Genomic DNA, 19,932 nt, shown 5'->3' with positions numbered 1-19,932 from the left:
CCGTGTGATGCCTCAACCAGCTCCAAACTATCCAGTGAGTCCCTGAGGACAAAGAGGTGGTCTGAAGTCAGCAATAAGTCAGACAGTCCTGTAAAATAATACAAGAAATTGGCTTTACAGTTACATAGAGTGGGTCAGCATGCAGAGATGAAAGTGAGAAAAAAAGGGCGAGCCAAGAGGACACTCCCCCGTACAGCTGTGCCTGAGGTGCAGATGGCTTACTCAGCATGTCATTCCTCTTCTCTCTTTCAGGGCTACCATCGATCCAACCACTTCATCGCCACTCAGGGTGAGTATCCCAGCAAGCCGCACACTGTAGTATGTGTGTGTATGTGCAGGATGGCAAGTACCTTTTGTGGAGGTGTGATAAATGGATGATGATCCAGCCAATGAGCCTACTCATGCTCTGTCCCCCTGTCCAAAAGCATCTCAACTGGATATAGTGGATATGAACCTGTGACGGATGTGTTCCTGTTTTTACTGAATTAATCATTGAAAAAGATGAAAAACTGATTTATATCCTCTCACTCCTCTATTTAGAGATTCCACATAATGAATGAAGAATCTGTGATTTTAGTATGGGAAGTGTTTTGGTTTCCTTTTTGGAGTAAGCTTGTAGATTTGATTGACCAATCATGTTTCAGCAAGATTTGGTGTTGGCAGGAAGTAGAGTTTGATTGGAAAAGTGGGAAGCAATCCGATGTTACCGGGCTCCAACAGCACTAATGTGATGAGGATTTATTTACTTATAAAAAACAAATATCGACATGCAAGTGCAGCTTACAGCTTGTCACAGGTTGTAGCCCGGGGGTGCCTGGGTTCCAGTCTGGCCTGTGACTCTTTTCTCATATGTTGTTCCCAACTCTTTCTCTCTCTACCTGGTTTCCAACACTTTCAACCCTCCTGTCTCTTTAATGTAAAAATAATTATTAAAAAAGGCAACTTGGGCATTAAATGTGCCTGATGAAATCAGCAGTTTGATTTCCTGACTTTCTTGAATGAATCACAAATGATCAATCCGACCTTCATTCAACAAACAAGGATTTTAAAAGTTGTTTTCTTTTCCAGAGCTGACAAAACTTGCATTTTATTTTTTTACATATCAGATGGTTTTATTTTGAAAAGTTTACCATGAATATATGTAGATCATATGTAGATGAAGATAATGTTTTTTGTTTATGTTCATACCACTGACAAAAGACAAAGTTAAGCCTCAGTGTTACCAACTACAGCGAAAGCTAATGCATTCAGAGATTACAATCCTATTGACATATGGAGTGTTCACCCTCTATCACTTAAATACAGATCTGCTTCTCATGGACAGACTTAGCTTGTGCGTGTGCGTGTGTGTGTGTGTGTGTGTGTGTGTGTGTGTGTGTGTGTGTGTGTGTGTGTGTGTGTGTGTGTGTGTGTGTGTGTGTGTGTGCGCGTACATTTTTCCCACACTGCTGTTTCTTAAACCCAAGGAGTGTCGATGTCTAGGGAGCTCCCGTCACAAAGTCACTCAAGGTCTGCTCTCCTGCTTATCTTGCACCAGCATCTCCTCTTCCCCCTTCTCTGTGAGACAGAGAAGAGAAACATGCAGGAGAGGAAAAAAAAAAGATGTCAGCAGTGTTTTTGTCTCTCTGAGCATTTCTTTCCTATGTGATCTTTGTTTGAAAGTTGTATCTCCCCTCCTAAACGTCTCCTCCACCGATGACAATGAGTGACTGATGGTCCTTCGGGCTTTCATCATCAGCCACTGCTGTTGTTTTGTCACCCAGCGCCCCTTCCCTTCTGCCTGGAATTCTCAATAACGGCACAATCTTGAGAGATCAGTACCCTGTCGTTGAGGAAGGACACTTACGTCGCATTGATATGAAATTTCACAACAGCAAGGAATCTCTGATTTAGAGCACGGCTTTGATGCTGTCGTTTCTCTCTCTCTCTCTCTTTCACTCTCTCTCTCTCTATTTCTTCCCAACAGGACCCAAGCAGGAGACTCTGTATGACTTCTGGAGGATGGTGTGGCAGGAAAATTGTTTCAGCATCGTCATGATCACTAAGCTGGTGGAGGTTGGCAGGGTAAGTGATGTACACCCCCCCCCCCCCCCCCATAACCACCCAGTGCTCAGAAACATCCTCCATTCTCCATAAGGGAACACTTCGGTTTTGTAGGAAAGGCTGTCGTGTTTTTGATAAGTATAGCGCTCACTGGCGTTTGCTGGACAGACTAAAGGCTGTTCATTGTGATGTAGTTACCCTGCATTTATGTGAAACTACATACCTTAGCTGCTGTTGCAGTAGAGGACCTCAATGTGAAAAGGGACAGATCAACACTTAAGGAAAAAAACACTTGTTCTATTATTATTATTTTATCTGAAAGTCAGAGGAGAAACTGATATCACTCTCATGTCTTTACACATGAAGGTACTGTTGGGGTTGTATCAAGTCAACTTTGGTTATATTCTTTAATAATTATACTTAATTATTAATAATATAAATAAAATATCATTAAACTATGTTTAATCTCGTTTTGGGGCACCAACTCAAATCAGTCTCAAATTAGTTAGTTAATTACTAATATTATTAATAATGAATAACTATATTTAATAAATTGAAGGCGTGAAATCCGTACACAAAGCCTTCGCACCCAGCTTATATCACAATGCAAATACACCAGTAACCACAAACAACTGCTCTCTTAAATTATAACAGAATTTATTTAAACAAAGCAACATCAATCCAAAATCAATGAACTTAATTAAACAAATAACTATTAAAAACTAATCTAAGCACCAAACATTATCAAGCAAAGGCTTGTGGAAGGGGTGTGAATGTAGGTGTGTGTGTGTGTGTGTGTGTGTGTGTGAGAGAGAGAGAGAGAGAGAGAGAGAGAGAGAGAGAGAGAGAGAGAGAGGAAGAAAAGGGGGGGAGATGGCTTCGTACCCTCGTGGTCGTTCACGATGGCGCAAACCTAACAAAGACCTGGGTGCGTGCGTGTGTGGATGAAAGGGAGAGAAAAGGGGGGGGAAGATTACTTCGTCCCACGTGGTCGCCCTTCCGATGGCGCACACCTAACAAAGGCCTAAATGTGGCCTTAAGGTCTAAAAGAGACTGAGTTCGGCCCTACACGATCTGTGTCTCTGAGGCGTCTGGATAGCCGCGAGTGTATAGATCTCTGTGCGTAATGGCGCGGTGGTGGAGTTGGTCTCCAGATGTACGTTTACACAGGAATATGTGTGTGTATGTTCGTAGAAGGGGAAATAAAAGAGAATAAAAGAGAAATGCGTGCCTGAAGAGGCCGGATCACAGTCCGACTCCCGCGCCACAACTCGGAGTAATTCCCTTCATTCACAGAAACAAACCAATGGCCGAATTCAGGTTAATACGGCTTACACTGGTCTTTCTGATCAGAAGAGTAATACCCGGTTATAACGCTGTTACGCTAAACACATATAGGACGCAGGGGTCCGAAACAACAACAAGAGTTTTAAACAGTTAAAACTCAGGACGCAGCGGTCCAACAAAGATAAAAATTACAGTTTCTGCTTCGATCAACAATTGTTAAAAACACTCTCTAAAGCTAATTCTGCCCAGACCTAATTAAGCCTCACTTGTGAATCGCTTTGTCCGCGATTGGTGAAAGGAAAAGAGTCCGGCGATGGAGCAGATCTTCTGTCCGTCCTGGTGCAGAGGCGTCTGATGGCGGCGAGGGTCCCTTACGGCGAGAGCGGCTTCGTTGGTTCTCCGTCGAGTGGAAAGATGTCCTTTGATGTCCTTTCATTGCAGGACGGAATAAGACCGTTATCTCTCTGATAATCTGTTATAGTCTGACGCTCTCCGAGAAACTGAGATGCGTTCACTGGACAATCCGAGCTCGGAATTTAGAACACTGCCGGCCACGGATTACCTGCGCGCCAAAAATTTAAAACAAAGGAAGATTGTTGCAGGAAACAGGAGGTGAGCTTGGGTCTCCGAGCACCAGAAGTCAGCGCGTGGAAAGAGGTCGAGCAATGGAAGTCTTGGAGTTTTGTAGCCTGGCCTGCTCCATGGGGGGTCTACCTCAGGCCCCCTCCAATGAGGAGAGAGAGGTTCCGGTCCCCCCTTACTTCACGTGTAGGTGTGAAGTACCGCAGGGGATTCTGGGATTAAGAGTCCTTTTAGGCCTCTTTGTGATCTCAGTGAATAACTCAAATGAGGCTTTTACAGAGGTGCAGGCCCAAGTCCATTGTTTGACTGTCCTAAGCCTGCGTGGCCCAACAGTACAATCAATAGTTATTTAGCTTAGCACAGTGACTAGAAGCAGCTAGCTGTGTGAAGATTCAATCATAAAACCCAACGGCCCGTACTGTTTAGAGTGTGTGATCAAGTGAACTTTGTGCAGAGGTATCAAAATTCTTCCTACTTGCACCTACAAAGTCAGGTTAGCTTTCTCCTGTTTCCTGGCTTTATGCTAAGCTAAGCTAACTTAATAGGGGTTAAAGGTACTGTAAGGACAAGAGTGTTTGATGGAATTCAACGTCTAACTCTGAGCAAGAGAGTGAAAAAACAAGTTTCTTTACATTTTCTGTCACGTTTTCTTAGTGTGGAGTGGATAACAAGCCACAGGAAAGTCTACACAAAGTCTCATTGAGCACATGCAATTTACTGGATCACTGCATTGATTATCCCTAATCTGTATGTTTTGAAAGCATCAGGCTCTGGTGTTTTATATAAATGTACATCATGACATTTAATGATAATGGAGTCCATAAAATGTGCCATACAGTACTTGAGATACATCAAATGTCTTCTGTTCCGGGTATCTATTTTCCGCTAACTTCTCCATACACTGCATTACTACGCAGTTTGAATGGCTTTACTGTCAGACTGTTATTTTCCAACTCACATAAACAACCGCAGTCTATGAATTCTGCACTAAGCACCTCGTCCTTTTCAGTCTCGGCAAGAGAAACATATTACCACAGTGGATGGTTAAAATGACACCATTTTTCTAGCAGCAGTTCTCGTACATCCAATTTAGTTCTCCATCCTAACAATTCTGGGAACAGTCAACAAACGAGGACTGGTCTGTGCAGCTGAATCCAAATAACACCTCCATTAAATAAATAAAAATTGCCTCCTTTGTGCCTGGTGTTGGTGCACAAGATTGCTGCCCGCCTGTTCATTATGCTTCCCTCCATTATGTGATTATTGTGTCTTTCTTTTTTTTGCCCTCTCAGATGCAGAGGAACAAGTTGTTTTTGTTCTTTCCACAGAATTTGCAATCTGACCTCTGTACATTTCCAACTCAATAAATGCTACCAATATTCCTCAGTTCTAGTTAAGCCAACTAAAGAGGAACTTTACATTTTTATTTTAATCACATAATAAGAAATTATGACACAGGTAAATCTTTACCTCATTTGCTGTAAAATTCATTGTCTGGGATTTAATGTGTACATTTCTAAAATGTATAGGACTTGAAAAAACTAAAAAATCCCAAACTGGCCTTACTAAAGGTATAATCCAACAGTACATCAGAAGAAACCTTAATTTAGACCTACTCTCTGTCACTGTCTCAAAGATGATGTATCATCCAGTGCCACTTGTTCAACAGTTGAACCTTGGCCTTGCAGTGCATTTCCTCGGTTTAAGGTATTTATCGGGTCCCTTCCCTTACATCCAAATTTAAAAAGAGGAAGAAGAGAAATTCTCTTTTAGAGGGATGCATCCTGGATTTCAAGACTAGCAGCTAAGAGGAACTAGATTTTAGACAACTAGATTAGATTTTCTATCAATGAGTTGAAATGTTATTGAGGGAAATATGAACAATTCACTCAAAATGCATTGAAACCATTTTGACTTGGTTTAGTTTTCCTTTTTCAAAAGGATATTCGAGTCGACTATGTGTTCAAAAAGAAGGTCAAAACAATAAAGCTTTTTTGGAATTGCTGGGGGGGAAGGGGGGGGGCGTTGTAATGGAGATTCAACCTTCATAAGCATTTCTCAAACAGATTTATTCATGATACAAAAACTTCCGTTTTGCATTTTCATTTTCCTGACCTGTCAGCTGGAGGTTTACCTCTGTTGCTTCTCTGTTGTTGTTTTTTTTCCAGGTGAAGTGCTGTAAATACTGGCCTGATGACAGTGAGATGTACGGCGACATCAAAATCACTTTGCTGAAGACAGAAACGCTGGCTGAATACACAGTTCGCACCTTCGCCTTGGAGAGGGTGAGTTTACATTTTGTTTACTCTTAGCATTTTTTATACTTGTTATAGTAAGCTGAAAATGAGCAGAAGTCCATAAATCACAGAGCTGAGACACTTGACATACTGCTCATGTGTATGAGGGTCACATGTTCAACTGAGAGGAATTAACACCAGGAGCTGTGTGTGTGCCCCTGCTGTCTTTTCGACATAGCTGTAACAGTGTTTGCGCCCCTGTTGGCCTTCATCCTGTCAATCTCCTGGGGGATCTCTCATTGGAGGAGCTCAGAGCAGCGCTGCAGTTGACAGTGGCACAAACACAGCGTTATCATCACACTGTCACATTCGCTCTCCACAGACGCATGCTGCTTCTGCTTATTCAAATCGGAACAAATTTAGAAGCTGGTGACAGCTTGTTTTTCATAGCTCTTTTTTAAATTCTTTTTTTGGATTTCTCTCTTCAACAAATCTTTGCTTTGCGTCACTTCACTTTGTCATCGCTGTACTGAGGAAGAAACTGCTGTGACTGCAGCCGCCTCCCAGTAGAGAAGAGAAAACCTCCCAGCTCTCCCCGAGCTCAGAGAGCCTCAGTTATTACTCTCTGCGTGTCTGTCACTGCAGCGAGCTAGCATGTGATGCCCAGAGGCCTTACTGTCCTGAAAGAGCTAGCACCCCACGTAAATAATGTCCTGGTTGACCCCACACTGAGCTGAAAGATCTGCCACATCTATCATAGAGGGGAAATGTCTCTGAATGGATGCATGTCTTTGGATGAAAAAGTGTCCCTTAAGGCTACTGAGGTTATGGTGAATGCCATTTAAATGTACTGTTAAACATGTAATGCTAATGTATGCTGTGTTTCCCTGACAGAGAGGATACTCAACCAAGCACGAGGTGCGTCAGTTCCACTTCACATCGTGGCCTGAGCACGGTGTGCCCTATCACGCCACGGGACTGTTGGCCTTTATACGAAGAGTGAAAGCTTCTACACCTCCTGACGCTGGCCCTGTTGTGGTCCACTGCAGGTAGTCATGTGTAACCTAGCAACAGCTGCCACCTGCGGTGTTGGCAAAGAAAACGAACAGTTACCTTATTTGTAATTTTGAGTGGTTATCTCAGTTCCTTTTTCAAAAGTTCAATAAGAAATAGTTCTGAGAAAGTAATCTCTTTGGAGACTGAGAGACGCTGAAATGTTAAAAGAGGGAGAGTCCTGTCATCGACAGGGAGAGCAGTCAGCTTTGCTCTTTTAAAACACCAATTACTCCTCAAAATATTGGAAAGGTAAAGTTTGACATCATGCATTTTATCTCTGCACTGATGGTTTACACAACACCTCTGTCTTTTTCTTTCTTTCTTTCTTTCTTTCTTTCGCTCTCTCTTTCTCTTTTACTTTCTTTATTTCTCCCTTTTTTTAAATCACCTGTAATCCTGAAAGTTAATGTTTAGAAGAGAAAACTCAGACGTTTTAAATGAAGACTGGACTTCAATGGATATTGATGCAAACTCATCTCTCATTCTCTTCTTTTTAATCAAATATTTTTCTGAGATTGTGTTGCTAGCTTTTTATTACTTTAAAAATACCTCTTATGGAACAGCTTAAAACCAATGTATTCAATTAAACAATCGTTCTCACATTGACCCTTATATTGAACCTTTTAGCCCTCCTAAAGACCCCCCTCCCCTGTCCTCTTTGCTTCATGTATTAGTAATGCCTTCTACTTCCTGATCAGAGCGGCTGTGTCCTAAAAAATAACAACTGTTTTTACAGGTCAAAAGTCTGATAATTGAATGCTTTCAGAGTGCACAGTCCTAATCCTTGAGAGTCCTAATGAAAGATTTCCTTTGTGTGCCAGTGTGGGGGCGGGCCGCACCGGCTGCTACATCGTGCTTGATGTCATGCTGGACATGGCCGAATGTGAAGGCGTGGTGGATATCTACAACTGTGTGAAAACCCTCTGCTCCCGACGCATCAATATGATCCAGACAGAGGTCAGGTCAAGTGCACAGCCGGGAACTGCTTCACATTCAAAGTCACATATCACAGATTTCACTCACATATCTAGAAGGTTACATCCCTGACCAAAACACAGTAACCTCTCTCCACTGGAAGCATTCTACAGAATCAGGTTTCATAAACATTTGTCGTCGTCGTCCCCCCCCCCCCTGTTGTTTTGAAATTCAAAGAGCGAGGGGCGTGTATTATCATACTCCCCCTGTGGGACATATGTAAAGGTCATTGCAATAGTTTGAGAAAAAAATACTCACATTGTCTTTCAGTGTGCTGCGGAGGCACGTGCTGTTCTTCAGATGTCAGGGTTTTTTCATCTTTCAGCCCTTATTATGTAAATCCAACATTGACTTAGCTGTTATTACATTTGTACTCAAAGGCGGGGGGGCTCTCATTGAATGCACAGCCCATGTGTTTGTTTACTTAGAGATGTGTTTTTTTTCCACATCTGCTTTGATACACCATCAACATTAAAGCTTGTGTTTTGTGTTTGATATAAATCAAGAAAGATTATTGAAAAAATGGTTGAATCTGCATATGTTCTTGACCCGCCTCCTTTGTAAAGTCTGTTTTGAAACACACTTTCTCATGTTATCTGTAACCCACTAGAGTACAAATGTAGGCCGACACACAGCTCTTAATTGTGTTATCTATCGTCCCTTCAGGAGCAGTATATCTTCATCCACGATGCCATTCTGGAGGCATGTCTGTGCGGAGAGACGGCCATCTTGGTGAACGAGTTTGCAGTCACTTACAAAGAGATGCTGCGAGTGGATTCCCAGAGTAATTCCTCTCAGCTGCGGGAGGAGTTTCAGGTCAGCACGGTGACCTCGCTTAATTACTCAGAAAATTTTTGATTGGTAAAAAGTATGCTGCCCTCAAACCAAGGAACATGCAAACACACATTCTGACTTACATCGCCCACACACTGTCATTAGCATTCAGCACGGAAATTATTAAATATCACCAAGAACCTTTTTACTTTAATGCACCATTTAAGCACCTTTACAGTTACAACAACATCAGACTCAAACTAAGCATCCTGCTACCACAACATGTTTTGTAGAACTACTAGTACTAGATCTACTACTTGTGCTGGATTTCCTCTAATAACAATAATACAGTCGTCTTATTCATTGAAGTTGCTGTTTTAATACGGATGGTTTGTATTGAAAGAGAATACAAAGGGAAACATATCAGTACTCCATTATGAGCATGTTCAAATGTATTATATTTGCATAGATGTTTTGCATATATTCTGCTGTGGACTAGACCTAAAAGAGTCTTGTTTGGGGCGAAAAAATAGCATCTCCTCTGTAGTGGAAATGATGTACTTCCCGGCATGGACATTTTGAAAGAAACAGAGTTTGTGTTGTTTGCATATGTGCAGGATTTTTGTTAGATTCCCTTTCTCTTTTGATTCTATGTGACTGTCATTGAAATCCTCTGCCTGGTGCTTTGTAGGACTGCACTCTCAGAACATTTTATTAGATGTTGATTAGGAGAGAGGAGAGCCAGCTGTGTTCCCACATGCTTCACCTGCTCTATCCACCTCCCTCCGCTGAGCTGTTCAACCAGCAGCCGCATCGATTTCAGGTTTAGCATTTCAAAGTAAAACAGGGAAAGGCATATGCTCCCCCCCTTTCAATTTAAACAGTTTAACCATTATACTCCACATCACATAGGAAAATCAAACAGCTGTTGCTTAGAAATGCAAAATAATAGGGAATCGTAATGAAGGTGTTTTACACACTGATTACAAACTCTAACTTGTTCTTAAAGAGAAATGTTCAGCCCTCACTTTGATCTTATACATACTACGTCTGACTTTGTCGATGAAAGCCTCCCCTCCACCAATTGAACTCTGGCTTTGCCTTTTACTCTCTCATCATGCAGAGAGCAAACAGCACACCGCCAATACTGGGATCAGCAAGTCACAGATCTATTATTGATGCTATGTATTATTTATCCAAATATATTTTGATGTAGTCTAATGTAATAACAGGGTAATGAACAGAGAGTTCATCAAAGACTCATTTGTATGCAGCTTTCTGAGTTCAAAAAACAACTTTATTACCTTTTATAATACAACTGGCCTAATTGGTGCTTTTAAATCAGTTTGTCAACAAGATGTTCAGAGTTCGAAAGACTCTTACCATTAAACTTATTAGATTGTTGGCATCCTCCACATCCCAGCCCTCCATCGTTCTGTCTGATTCACTTCTTTCCTCCTCCTCCTCCTCCTCTCTAACATCTTTGACTCCTGTGCTGTCTCACCGCTTCTCAAGCTTTCCGTCTTTTAAACGTTCTCTTCGATTTTCTTTTTTTATTCCCGCCTCCTCTCGCTCTCTTCTCACCTCTTAAACATTTCCATTCACAGACCCTCAACTCTGTGACCCCCCACCTGGATGTGGAAGAGTGCAGCATTGCTCTGTTGCCCAGAAACCGAGAGAAGAACCGCAGCATGGATGTGCTGCCACCTGACCGCGCCCTGGCCTTCCTGGTTACAACAGAAGGGGAAAGCAACAATTACATCAATGCTGCTCTCGCCGACAGCTTCCACCGGCAGGCTGCCTTCATTGTGACCCCTCACCCTCTGCCCGGCACCACGGCGGACTTCTGGAGGTTGGTCTTTGACTACGGCTGCACAGCCGTGGTCATGCTCAACCAGCTCAACCAGTCCAACTCTGCCTGGGTAAGGCCAAAGTGTTATATATTGTTTTATTACCATTGATTTGCCGGAACTGTAAGGTGAAACAGACGTTACAAATGTATTGAGTTCACTCACAGCAGCCTCAGTTTGCTGTAAGAGTTTTTATTTTCAGTCTGGAGGTTATCTGAACTTTACTTGAGACTTTTTCCTGACATACCCCGCCCTTGCTTCTCTATCTTTCTGTGCTTAGGATTAGTTCCTTCATGCCATTTTGTCGGGCTTTGATCCCTGACCACATTGATCTCAAGGCACGACTAGATAACACCCGTCCCATTTCCCCCCCTTCCCCTCTTCAAGTGATGTCTCTGTGGAATAGCCTTGCATTACCCTCCAGCCACATCTCAGGGTTCTTTTTGTTGTTGTCCCACTTTCTCTCATCAGCATATGTTCTTCTCTGTGCTGCAACACTCCCTGTGCTCTATTTGACACTTACAATAATAGCTACAATAATGAGCAACACGAGATTCAAGTTCAAGATTTAATTAAAAACACAACAGAGCACAAAGAACAAATAATTAAAATGAATGTCATACATTCATTTTTAAGTGGAGAATTCAAAGTAGTTAAAGCATTCTAAGCAGCTTTGTTGAGCTGTTCCATTTGGTTGGAGCTCTAACAGCGATACCTGATCTAATAAATAAGGATTTAAGGGCTCTACCACAAAGTAAGGTGCTATAATGACAGAGGCTTTAAAAGTAAACAAAAGATCCTAAAATCTTTTCAAAGTAAAGACATTGAAATGTCATCATATCTTACTGATGAACAAACTGAGCTGTCTCTTCAATATAAAGATAAACAGAACATTACAACAATCCAAACCCAACTAAAAATAGTAAAATATTAAGTGTGAATAATACAAAAATAAATAATAATAATTAACCGTCGAGATATTTCTCAGGTCTGGAGACAGACTCATACAAGGTTACTGTAGTAATATAAGTCTTGAAAAAGACGGATTAAATAGAAGTCCCATATTTTCAGTAAAATCAACAACATACTCGTTATTGTGCCAAAAGCTGGCACAACTTTACAAGGTAAGTATTGAGACATTAATTAATTTCTCAGTTTGGTTGGAGTAAAGCTCTGGGAAATTGGCAGACATCCAGTCCTTAATGGCAGATAAACAGCTGCGCAGAGATGACAAAGCTGCTGAATAATTTAAGCCTTTTGGGCAGGTACAAACGATCATAAACAGAAAAATATATATATATATATATATATGTAGCTGTCTATCAAAGCCGCCTAGTAAAAATTGAAAAGAGAGATTATGACCTAAAACAGATCCCTGTGGTACGCCACAACGGGACACAGCATGCGAGACAGACCAAAGAGGCATAAATGCAAAATGTATACATTTTACAGTGTCAAATTATAAATGTTTACAATTGAATTATTACAACTTGTGAAAGCAGGTTATTTCTCTTAATTTTAAATATTGTTTAAGGTCCGCATTGAATTATTGTAAAATCTCTCGTTAAAAATGTTTTCAGTTTTTCTTTAACGGTGCTCACGGAAACACTTGTTATTGAGTGTTATTGGTAGCAGTGACCCCATTGACACACAAGGTTCAGTTATGTAATAATAAAAATAATAAATTGGTTTTAATTAGCGCTTTTCTAGAAACTCAAAGATGCTTTGACAAGGGAAAAACAACAACCATGTAGTCTACTAAGTTGATTTGGATGATGTGAATAAAGAAAGATAAAGATGATGTGGCAACGAAAAGAAACTTAACTGTCAAAGAACTAAATCAACAACTGAAATCCACACTACACTGATTTAATTAAGAAAAGATGGTTTCCAGCATTTTGCTTTGTAACACCCCATGTAGTTTGGTTAAAAGTGAAAAAGAAATTGCAGGTACCCCTGCTCAGTCCCATTTTGTATCCATCCCCCTTTAAATCTTTTTCATCTTGTTTCAACCAGTGCAATACAGTTCATTTGAGGCTGTCTCGCTGAAAATGGATAAATCCCCACTTTAGGCATTTATTGCAAGATGTTGTTATGAACTCTGGTGTAGAGTTCATTTCTGGTGCTGGAGTACTCAGTCTCCCTCTGGTTACACTCTCTCAAAGAAACATTACATCCCTCGCTCCCAGGCTGCCTCTCTCCCCTTATTAACATCAATGTTCCACTCCGAAACCTACCGTTTTTATGTTTGTTTGTTTCATTCTTTAAATTCTCCTTTCTTAGACAACCCTACATTTGTAGAGTAAATGCCAGGGTTTGGTCTCAACTCCAAAATAATGCATGTGTAAAAATACTGTTTAAATGACAAATTTAATCACTGATGAATCCCCCCCGGGTTTCTGATTGCCCCCCCACCTGCAGCCTTGTGTTCAGTACTGGCCAGAACCCGGTTTGCAGCAGTACGGGCCCATGGAGGTGGAGTTTCTGTCCATGTCAGCAGACGAGGATGTCATTACTCGTCTGTTCCGGGTCAAGAACGTAACAAGGGTGAGTCACCGCACTTTCAACAAAACACCTGCACAGAACATGTTGTGCCACTCTGTGGTATTTCACAAATGACGGCTTGAACCTCATTTGAAATGCATTAGCTGTGGTCCTCTGTGAAATTTTACCTACAGTACATTTAGAGCTGTCAGCTGTAATGTGCATCTAAAAGCCTGACACAAGTCGTCAAATTCAAAGTACTAATTCTGACTTGGCTGTAATGAAATACCTGAAAACTTCAGATGTGATTTGAATTGCTTTACATCAATTTGTGTGTGTGCAAAGGTGGAATGCTTCACTGGATTCACGATTTCTTATCAGTTGGCACAAGTAAACTCTTAGCCTTCCATACAGCTTTCTCATGCATCCTCAACAGCACTTATTTAGTGTTTGGTCAAAGACTGTTGTCCAAAAGAAACCACATGATCAACTTTAGATTTCTTTGTTCTGAGGACGATGACAGATCAGTCAAAATGTATCTATGGACTGAATAATAAATATTAAAACAAGCAATGTTCTGATATTTAGTTTTAACATAGTGACTGTAAACATAAGATTTTCCCATAGCAGTCATGAATATAAAATATTTTTTCTATAGATTACTTAAAAGAAAAGCCTATTGACATGCACGCTGTAAAGGTCAGCCTCTCCCTTTTCAATTACTTCTTGTCATTGCCTAGATAGACGTCTTCCCTCTCACAGGTGCATGTTGGCATATTAAAGAGGGGGCTTATCAGACTGCAAAGCAGAGTGGCTTTTGATTTGTTAATAGACATACAATAAAAAAGAATCTGAAATTTAGAGAATTATGAAACAGGCTAAACCTAGAAATTGATTGCTCTGTTTTGGAGCACAGGGGATGTCCTTGTAGTCTTTATTAAAGTTTATTCTCCAGCTGTGTACATATGTATGAAACAATTATTTTCACTTCACACACTTAAACACCTCAGTCAGTGTTGATCAGTGTTGTGTGTGTGTGTGTGTGTGTGTGTGTGTGTGTGTGTGTGTGTGTGCAGATTTGGTTGAAGCCTGGGAATTTGCATAAGCACATGCATGCTCTGCTCCGGATTCACTGTCAACCAATTATTAAAGGGATCTGTATGCAAGGCATTTCCCCAGCTGCCATCGCGACATGAAGTGCCCAGAACTTCCTCTCTTGATTGGCATCCTCACCTCCTTTTCTTTTTTTTTCGATCGCCCTTCTGGTTCCCCTTCTCTACCTGTGTCACCTTATTTTGTACTCGGTGCACACCACTGTCAAGGAGAGGGCACCTCGACACAGCATGGGAGAAATCAAATCACAAAGAAATAAGACACACCACGCCCTCTCTGGGCCTCTCTCTCCGTGCTTAAGTGTGTATGCTTCCTGTGTGTGAAAATGATATACAAGGGAAGGGAGTAAAAGTCAGAAGAAGTGCACTGTAAGCATGTGTATATGTGTGTTAGAGAGTTGTAAAAAAAAAAAAAAAAAGAACATTGTGAAAATCCCCCCTCCTCTCAAGCAATTCCTCCATGCATCGTTGGTGTCTCTGCCAGCCCAATTTGCATGACTTACAGTTCTCTGCTGCTCCTTAAGTATTGGGTGAGATTCTACAGGACAAGGTTATGAACACACAGGGACCTTTTTCACACACAGCTCGGGCCGTGCTTACACCTGCAAACCCATAGATCTCAAAGTCAGTGTGCTGAGCGAGCATAGCTGAGAGTGCCAGCACGCAGCTCGGGGAGCACTCAAACTCCGGGTGTTAACTGGCACTTGCAGAAATACTGAAACAACCAGGAAAAGTAACACAGCAGTACAGTTACACACACATTCAATGTGTTTATTTCTGTTGCATCTTAAGCTCCAAGAGGGCCAGCTGGTGGTGTGTCAGTTCCAGTTCCTGCGTTGGTCGGCGTATCGTGATGTTCCAGATTCCAAGAAGGCTTTCCTCAACCTGCTGGCGCAAGTGCACAAGTGGCAGAGGGAATGTGGAGAAGGACGCACTGTGGTCCACTGCCTGTGAGTAATGTGTTTACAAAATGCATCATGTTCTGTAAATGAAGAGAAGGAGACAAGGCAGAAATAAACACAGTCTCTGTCTGAAAGGGGGCGAATTAGCGCCGGTGAAGAGTGACATTTAAAAGTGCATTAACACCAAAAGCTTATTCACAGAAAGGAGAATCACAAAGATGTCTGTTCGAACATGCTGAAGCATGACCACGTCTGATGAATTATGACAGAGACTCCTTTGTTTGTTTTTAAAGCCTTTATTGCTCGTTGCATAAACACAGAGCAGAGGTGGAGACATATAGTGAGAGGACGTGAAATGACCAGACATTTCCTAAAATAATAACATCCCGACAGAACAGAGACAAATAACAATAAAATAACCAGACTATTACTGAAAGCCAAGATAGAATATGAAATATGACAAGATGTAGATAACACCCTGTAACACTGTGATGTTATAGCAAACAAAAGAAAAACAAGTTTTAGTTCTGTTTTTGTCTGATGACGGAGAGCTTTTTGTTTGTTGTTCTGTGTGTGCGTGTGTGCGTGTGTGGTTTGGTGCAATGAGATTTTGGTGCAAAGTATTCTTTCTAATGTTGCCATAGAAAATCATACAGTGGTAAGGTGCAGTTTGTGGTGTGGTGGGCTCCTGTGTTGTCCTGAGCCCCCCCCCCCATGCGCCTACCCGCTAATGAATATGAATGTGGCGTCCAGCTCATTGCCAACCCATCACACGTTTCTCCCCACCGCCCCCATCCAAAAGCACATCACTCAGCGCTGTCACACAGTGTTACCCACGACAACCAGGGAAAGAGATTATGGAGATCAAATCAATTATGGCTTAATTCAGAATGCGATGGTTCTCACTACAGTAAATCCGGGACTGCCAAAGCACTGACGACGATTGATTACCTTAATATTGCTTGTATACGCTGCCCAGGCTGCCATGCCCACCTTCCCTGCCTCAGTGTCAGGAGGCGGGTATTGGATTGTCCTCCTCTTGTTTATTGATGCTGCCTTTTATTTATGACGACCAAGTAAATATTTTTTAAGGAAACGCCACGTTTGTGCTGTTATTTCTCAATTTTCTTCCACCTTGCTGCCTATTTTTTCTTGTTATTTATGTATTAGGGTATTGTGAGCACATGCTGTATGAACTGTATCAAATGGATGTTTTTTCATGAGGTAGCATGAGCACGAAATGAAGGTTATCAGATTTCACACAATCTGTCCTGCTTCTGTGATGTTATTGTTTCTCAGAAGCCTCTTAATCACATTAGGAGGCTTATTCCCATTAGCGACAGCGATATGTTTGCTTATATTGAACTTTGCTGTACATACTGCACTGTCCATGCAATGTTATTGGATTAGGTTTGTGTCATTTTGACAGTGAAAGTCTAATATTTAACTGACTTATGGAAGCAAGATCATTCTTACACATTGTTATTAGACACAAACTAGCTGTTAATGCCATAAAAAAAGAGAAGGCACCGATCTATGTTGACTGTTTCTACTCCTGTGCAGTAATGGCGGCGGTCGCAGCGGCTCCTTCTGTGCCAGCAACATTCTGCTAGAGATGATCCAGTACCAGAACATGGTGGACATCTTCTACGCTGTCAAAACTCTACGCAACTGCAAACCCAACATGGTGGAGTCTCTGGTAAGAGAGTTAGAAAATATGAAGTCAATAGAGCATTTATTTTTTCTAAAGTGGTTTGTGTAATTATTCTCATGTTTTCACATCTTAACTGAAGGTTTTTTTGTGCTTTTCTTCAGGACCAGTATCGATTCTGCTATGACCTTGTCCTGGAGTACTTGGACTGCTTTGATGATAGATAGCAACTAAATGTTTACCAGAGCGGCAGTATTCCACGCGCTGCAGATTCGATTTTGATGCCACCCGGTGACCCCTCTAGTTTAATGTTTGGACCTGCAGACTCGGCATTGAAAGGAGTGCAAAAGAAGGCGAGGAAAAAGAAAACGTGGTCTTGGTTTTAACTGCAACCTTTAATGTACAGCTGTGATTTCCTCCATGTCGGTGATGTTTATCTATTTGGATATTTTTTGTGCTTTTGTTGGTCCTCTTTGCCTCTGGACTTCAGCGCTTTTGTGCTAAGGGTTTCAGTAGCAGCAAAACAATACTGCGGGTTACGAAGTGGACCTGTCTATTCTGAGGAGGGGGCACGTTTGGCAACAGGAAAGCAATTGGATGAAAGACCAGACTTTTAACAGGATTATCAAAAGGTGGAAGAGTTCCCCTCACTCTTAAGAGCTACATACAACAGCAGTATACTGTGGTTGTGGCATGACTTACCTACCATACCATAAACTGCCTTATATTTGATGCTAGGACAGATTTATTCAAACCACTAAATACATCCAGAAGGTTTTACTGGTGTAAAAACAGCAACAGGGGAATTTTAAGATGCCACCTGTAGGATTAAGACGAAGCGCAGTCCTGAACAGTATCGATGCAGAAACTGTACAGTTGTGAAATGTGTTGTATTTTGCCATAATGTCTGTGCTGGATAACCATGTGTGCTATAGGTGGACGATTCCAGGGACCACAGCTCCGGGGGCCCCGAGCCACCACTGGAGATTCCTTTTCCATTACTGTCACAGTGCCAATCCCACTGACTGATTTGAATCCTCTGATTGCTTTGTTCTTGATATATGCCTGCAAACATTCAGTATTTCCCACGCTCTGAAGTGATTGTATTGTTTACCAAGCGAGAACGAAAAAGAAAAGAGCCGATATAGAAATATACTGAGCTGCCATAGGTGTGTGTTCCATCAGTGCTGTGGTGAAGTGTCTACACCAGTGCTACATCACAGATTTGAGTCCGTCATTTCGTTTAACCTTTCATTGTCCGAGGCATTTAGTTGAACTGTAAACGTGTCAACACAAGGTGAACAAGTTGTCTGAACCCTTTAGGGATTTTACGTATGTTTAAAAAAAAATGGGCATTAACATTATGTAGAGGAGAACATGCTACATTGAGTCGCCGCTCACCCCTGAATATCTGTGAAGATCTCACGTGATCCTCTTTAGTCTCTTAAAACAGAAAAGTATTTGAAAAAGGAGGTTTGGTGAGAAACAGTTGCCCTCAGAACCTATTGTTTAAAAATCACTGACAAATAAAACCCCCAAAAATCCCAAATCCAGCAGGTCTGCATATGTGATACCCATAATGATCTGAGTCCGATTTAAACCCTCATCTGAAAAGAAACTTGACACACAAATTCACTTGTTTTTACTTCAAAGACTAGAAAATAATATTCCTACACACCATGATTAACCTTTAAAACCTGTTATTCTCCACTGCGTCTCCTGACACTCCTCAAAGTGCAGGTTTTGAAAGAGGGCGTCTCTCCAGGACCTGCCCTAATAAACAAGGAGAGATACCTTGAAGCCCACTCACTCTAAGAAGAGGCAGCTAGGTGAACTCTGCTGCTAGTTTTGCAGCTCACGCTCTGGTTCAGGTGGGGAAATATGAGAGGAATCTTTAACAGTATGCCGAAGTCAGCAAGGCCCCCACAGGTTCACTGATAGAGCAGCTCGTTCCTGATGAGGATGAAGTCATGAGGAAGCCGAAGTGAAGTCAGTGATCTAACTCAGGATCACTGGAGGAAGTGCCTGGACACTTTTTCTAGAGGGTAGAAGGATTGTGTACATACAGATGTATATTATGTTCTGTGAATACTTTGTGAATAATATACTATATGTTTGCCGAGAGTAAAGACGTACAGTAAGTAACCACTACATAACCACCAAGGTGAATGTGCTGTAAATGAACATTTTGTGAGTTTTATTGCCAGAAATTTTAACAACAGTCTGAGTAAAACACATCTGTTAAAGCATGTATGAATCCATTACATTTCATGACGTTTGTTTCACAATATTCAAATCCACTTCTTTTATTTAAGCCGCAGTGTTTAACAGCAGCCACAACTGTGTGATTGCATTGTTCTTTAACCATTCCAAAGCTTTTTATTCTCTCTGAAAGTCCTGTAGATTTCACTTGTGCGTCTCCGTATGAACTGACAGAAAATGACTACTGTGTTTTTGATCATTGTATTTGTGAGGGAAAGGTGTGTATTTAATGAGAAACAGATGGAGAAGACATGTATTTTGGGGTCAGGATGGGGGTTCATTCCAAGGAATAACAATAAAAGAACAAGGGGGGAAAAAAAAGGAGATGTGTGGTTGTCATCATATCATCGGATGTTCTGTCAAAAAATGCAAACACAGCGAGAAAATCCAGTGTGGTTTTTATAATTGGTTTGTCAGCAGAAGCAGAGAACTGACAGCTGGGTTGGACTTCCTGTCTATAAGCCTCTGACCCTGGTGCGGTTTCTCAGACGGATGTGTTCTTTTAGCAGCTCCCCTCGCCTTGAACCACATCGACTATTTGATCTGGCACTCTCTTTTTAATCTCTCTCTTTATTTCTTTCCCCTTTTCATCATCCCCTCTCCTCCTCCCACCCAACCTCTCTCGCTCTCTCATCATCTCACCTTCCCCCATCTTCAACGTCTCTTCTATCACTTTCATTTCTTCCTACCATCCTTCTCCATCTCCTCGCCTGGAGT

At 41.6% G+C, this 19,932-nt stretch overlaps 1 protein-coding gene across 6 annotated transcripts in view; it reads left to right on the top strand.

Moving 5' to 3' along the window:
* The window catches only part of ptprub (protein tyrosine phosphatase receptor type Ub), a 162,594-nt gene extending 143,057 nt beyond the window's left edge, over nucleotides 1-19,537 (top strand). For all 6 annotated transcript variants that reach the window (XM_065957543.1, XM_065957541.1, XM_065957545.1 and 3 more), the window contains 11 exons: nucleotides 253-289; nucleotides 1,967-2,064; nucleotides 6,081-6,197; nucleotides 7,044-7,198; nucleotides 8,027-8,162; nucleotides 8,847-8,996; nucleotides 10,562-10,876; nucleotides 13,226-13,351; nucleotides 15,193-15,350; nucleotides 16,866-17,001; nucleotides 17,118-19,537. In XM_065957543.1, the coding sequence (XP_065813615.1) occupies nucleotides 253-289; nucleotides 1,967-2,064; nucleotides 6,081-6,197; nucleotides 7,044-7,198; nucleotides 8,027-8,162; nucleotides 8,847-8,996; nucleotides 10,562-10,876; nucleotides 13,226-13,351; nucleotides 15,193-15,350; nucleotides 16,866-17,001; nucleotides 17,118-17,180 (1,491 nt within the window). In that variant the 3' untranslated portion in view covers nucleotides 17,181-19,537. The remainder of the gene's footprint in view (nucleotides 1-252; nucleotides 290-1,966; nucleotides 2,065-6,080; nucleotides 6,198-7,043; nucleotides 7,199-8,026; nucleotides 8,163-8,846; nucleotides 8,997-10,561; nucleotides 10,877-13,225; nucleotides 13,352-15,192; nucleotides 15,351-16,865; nucleotides 17,002-17,117) is intronic.
* The last annotated feature ends 395 nt before the right edge of the window (nucleotides 19,538-19,932 follow it).

Source organism: Labrus bergylta, chromosome 8, assembly GCF_963930695.1.
Source record: "Labrus bergylta chromosome 8, fLabBer1.1, whole genome shotgun sequence".
Taxonomy (NCBI): Eukaryota; Metazoa; Chordata; class Actinopteri; order Labriformes; family Labridae; genus Labrus; species Labrus bergylta.
The sequence above is the reverse complement of the archived record's forward strand: the minus strand, read 5'-3'. Positions and strand labels throughout refer to the sequence as shown.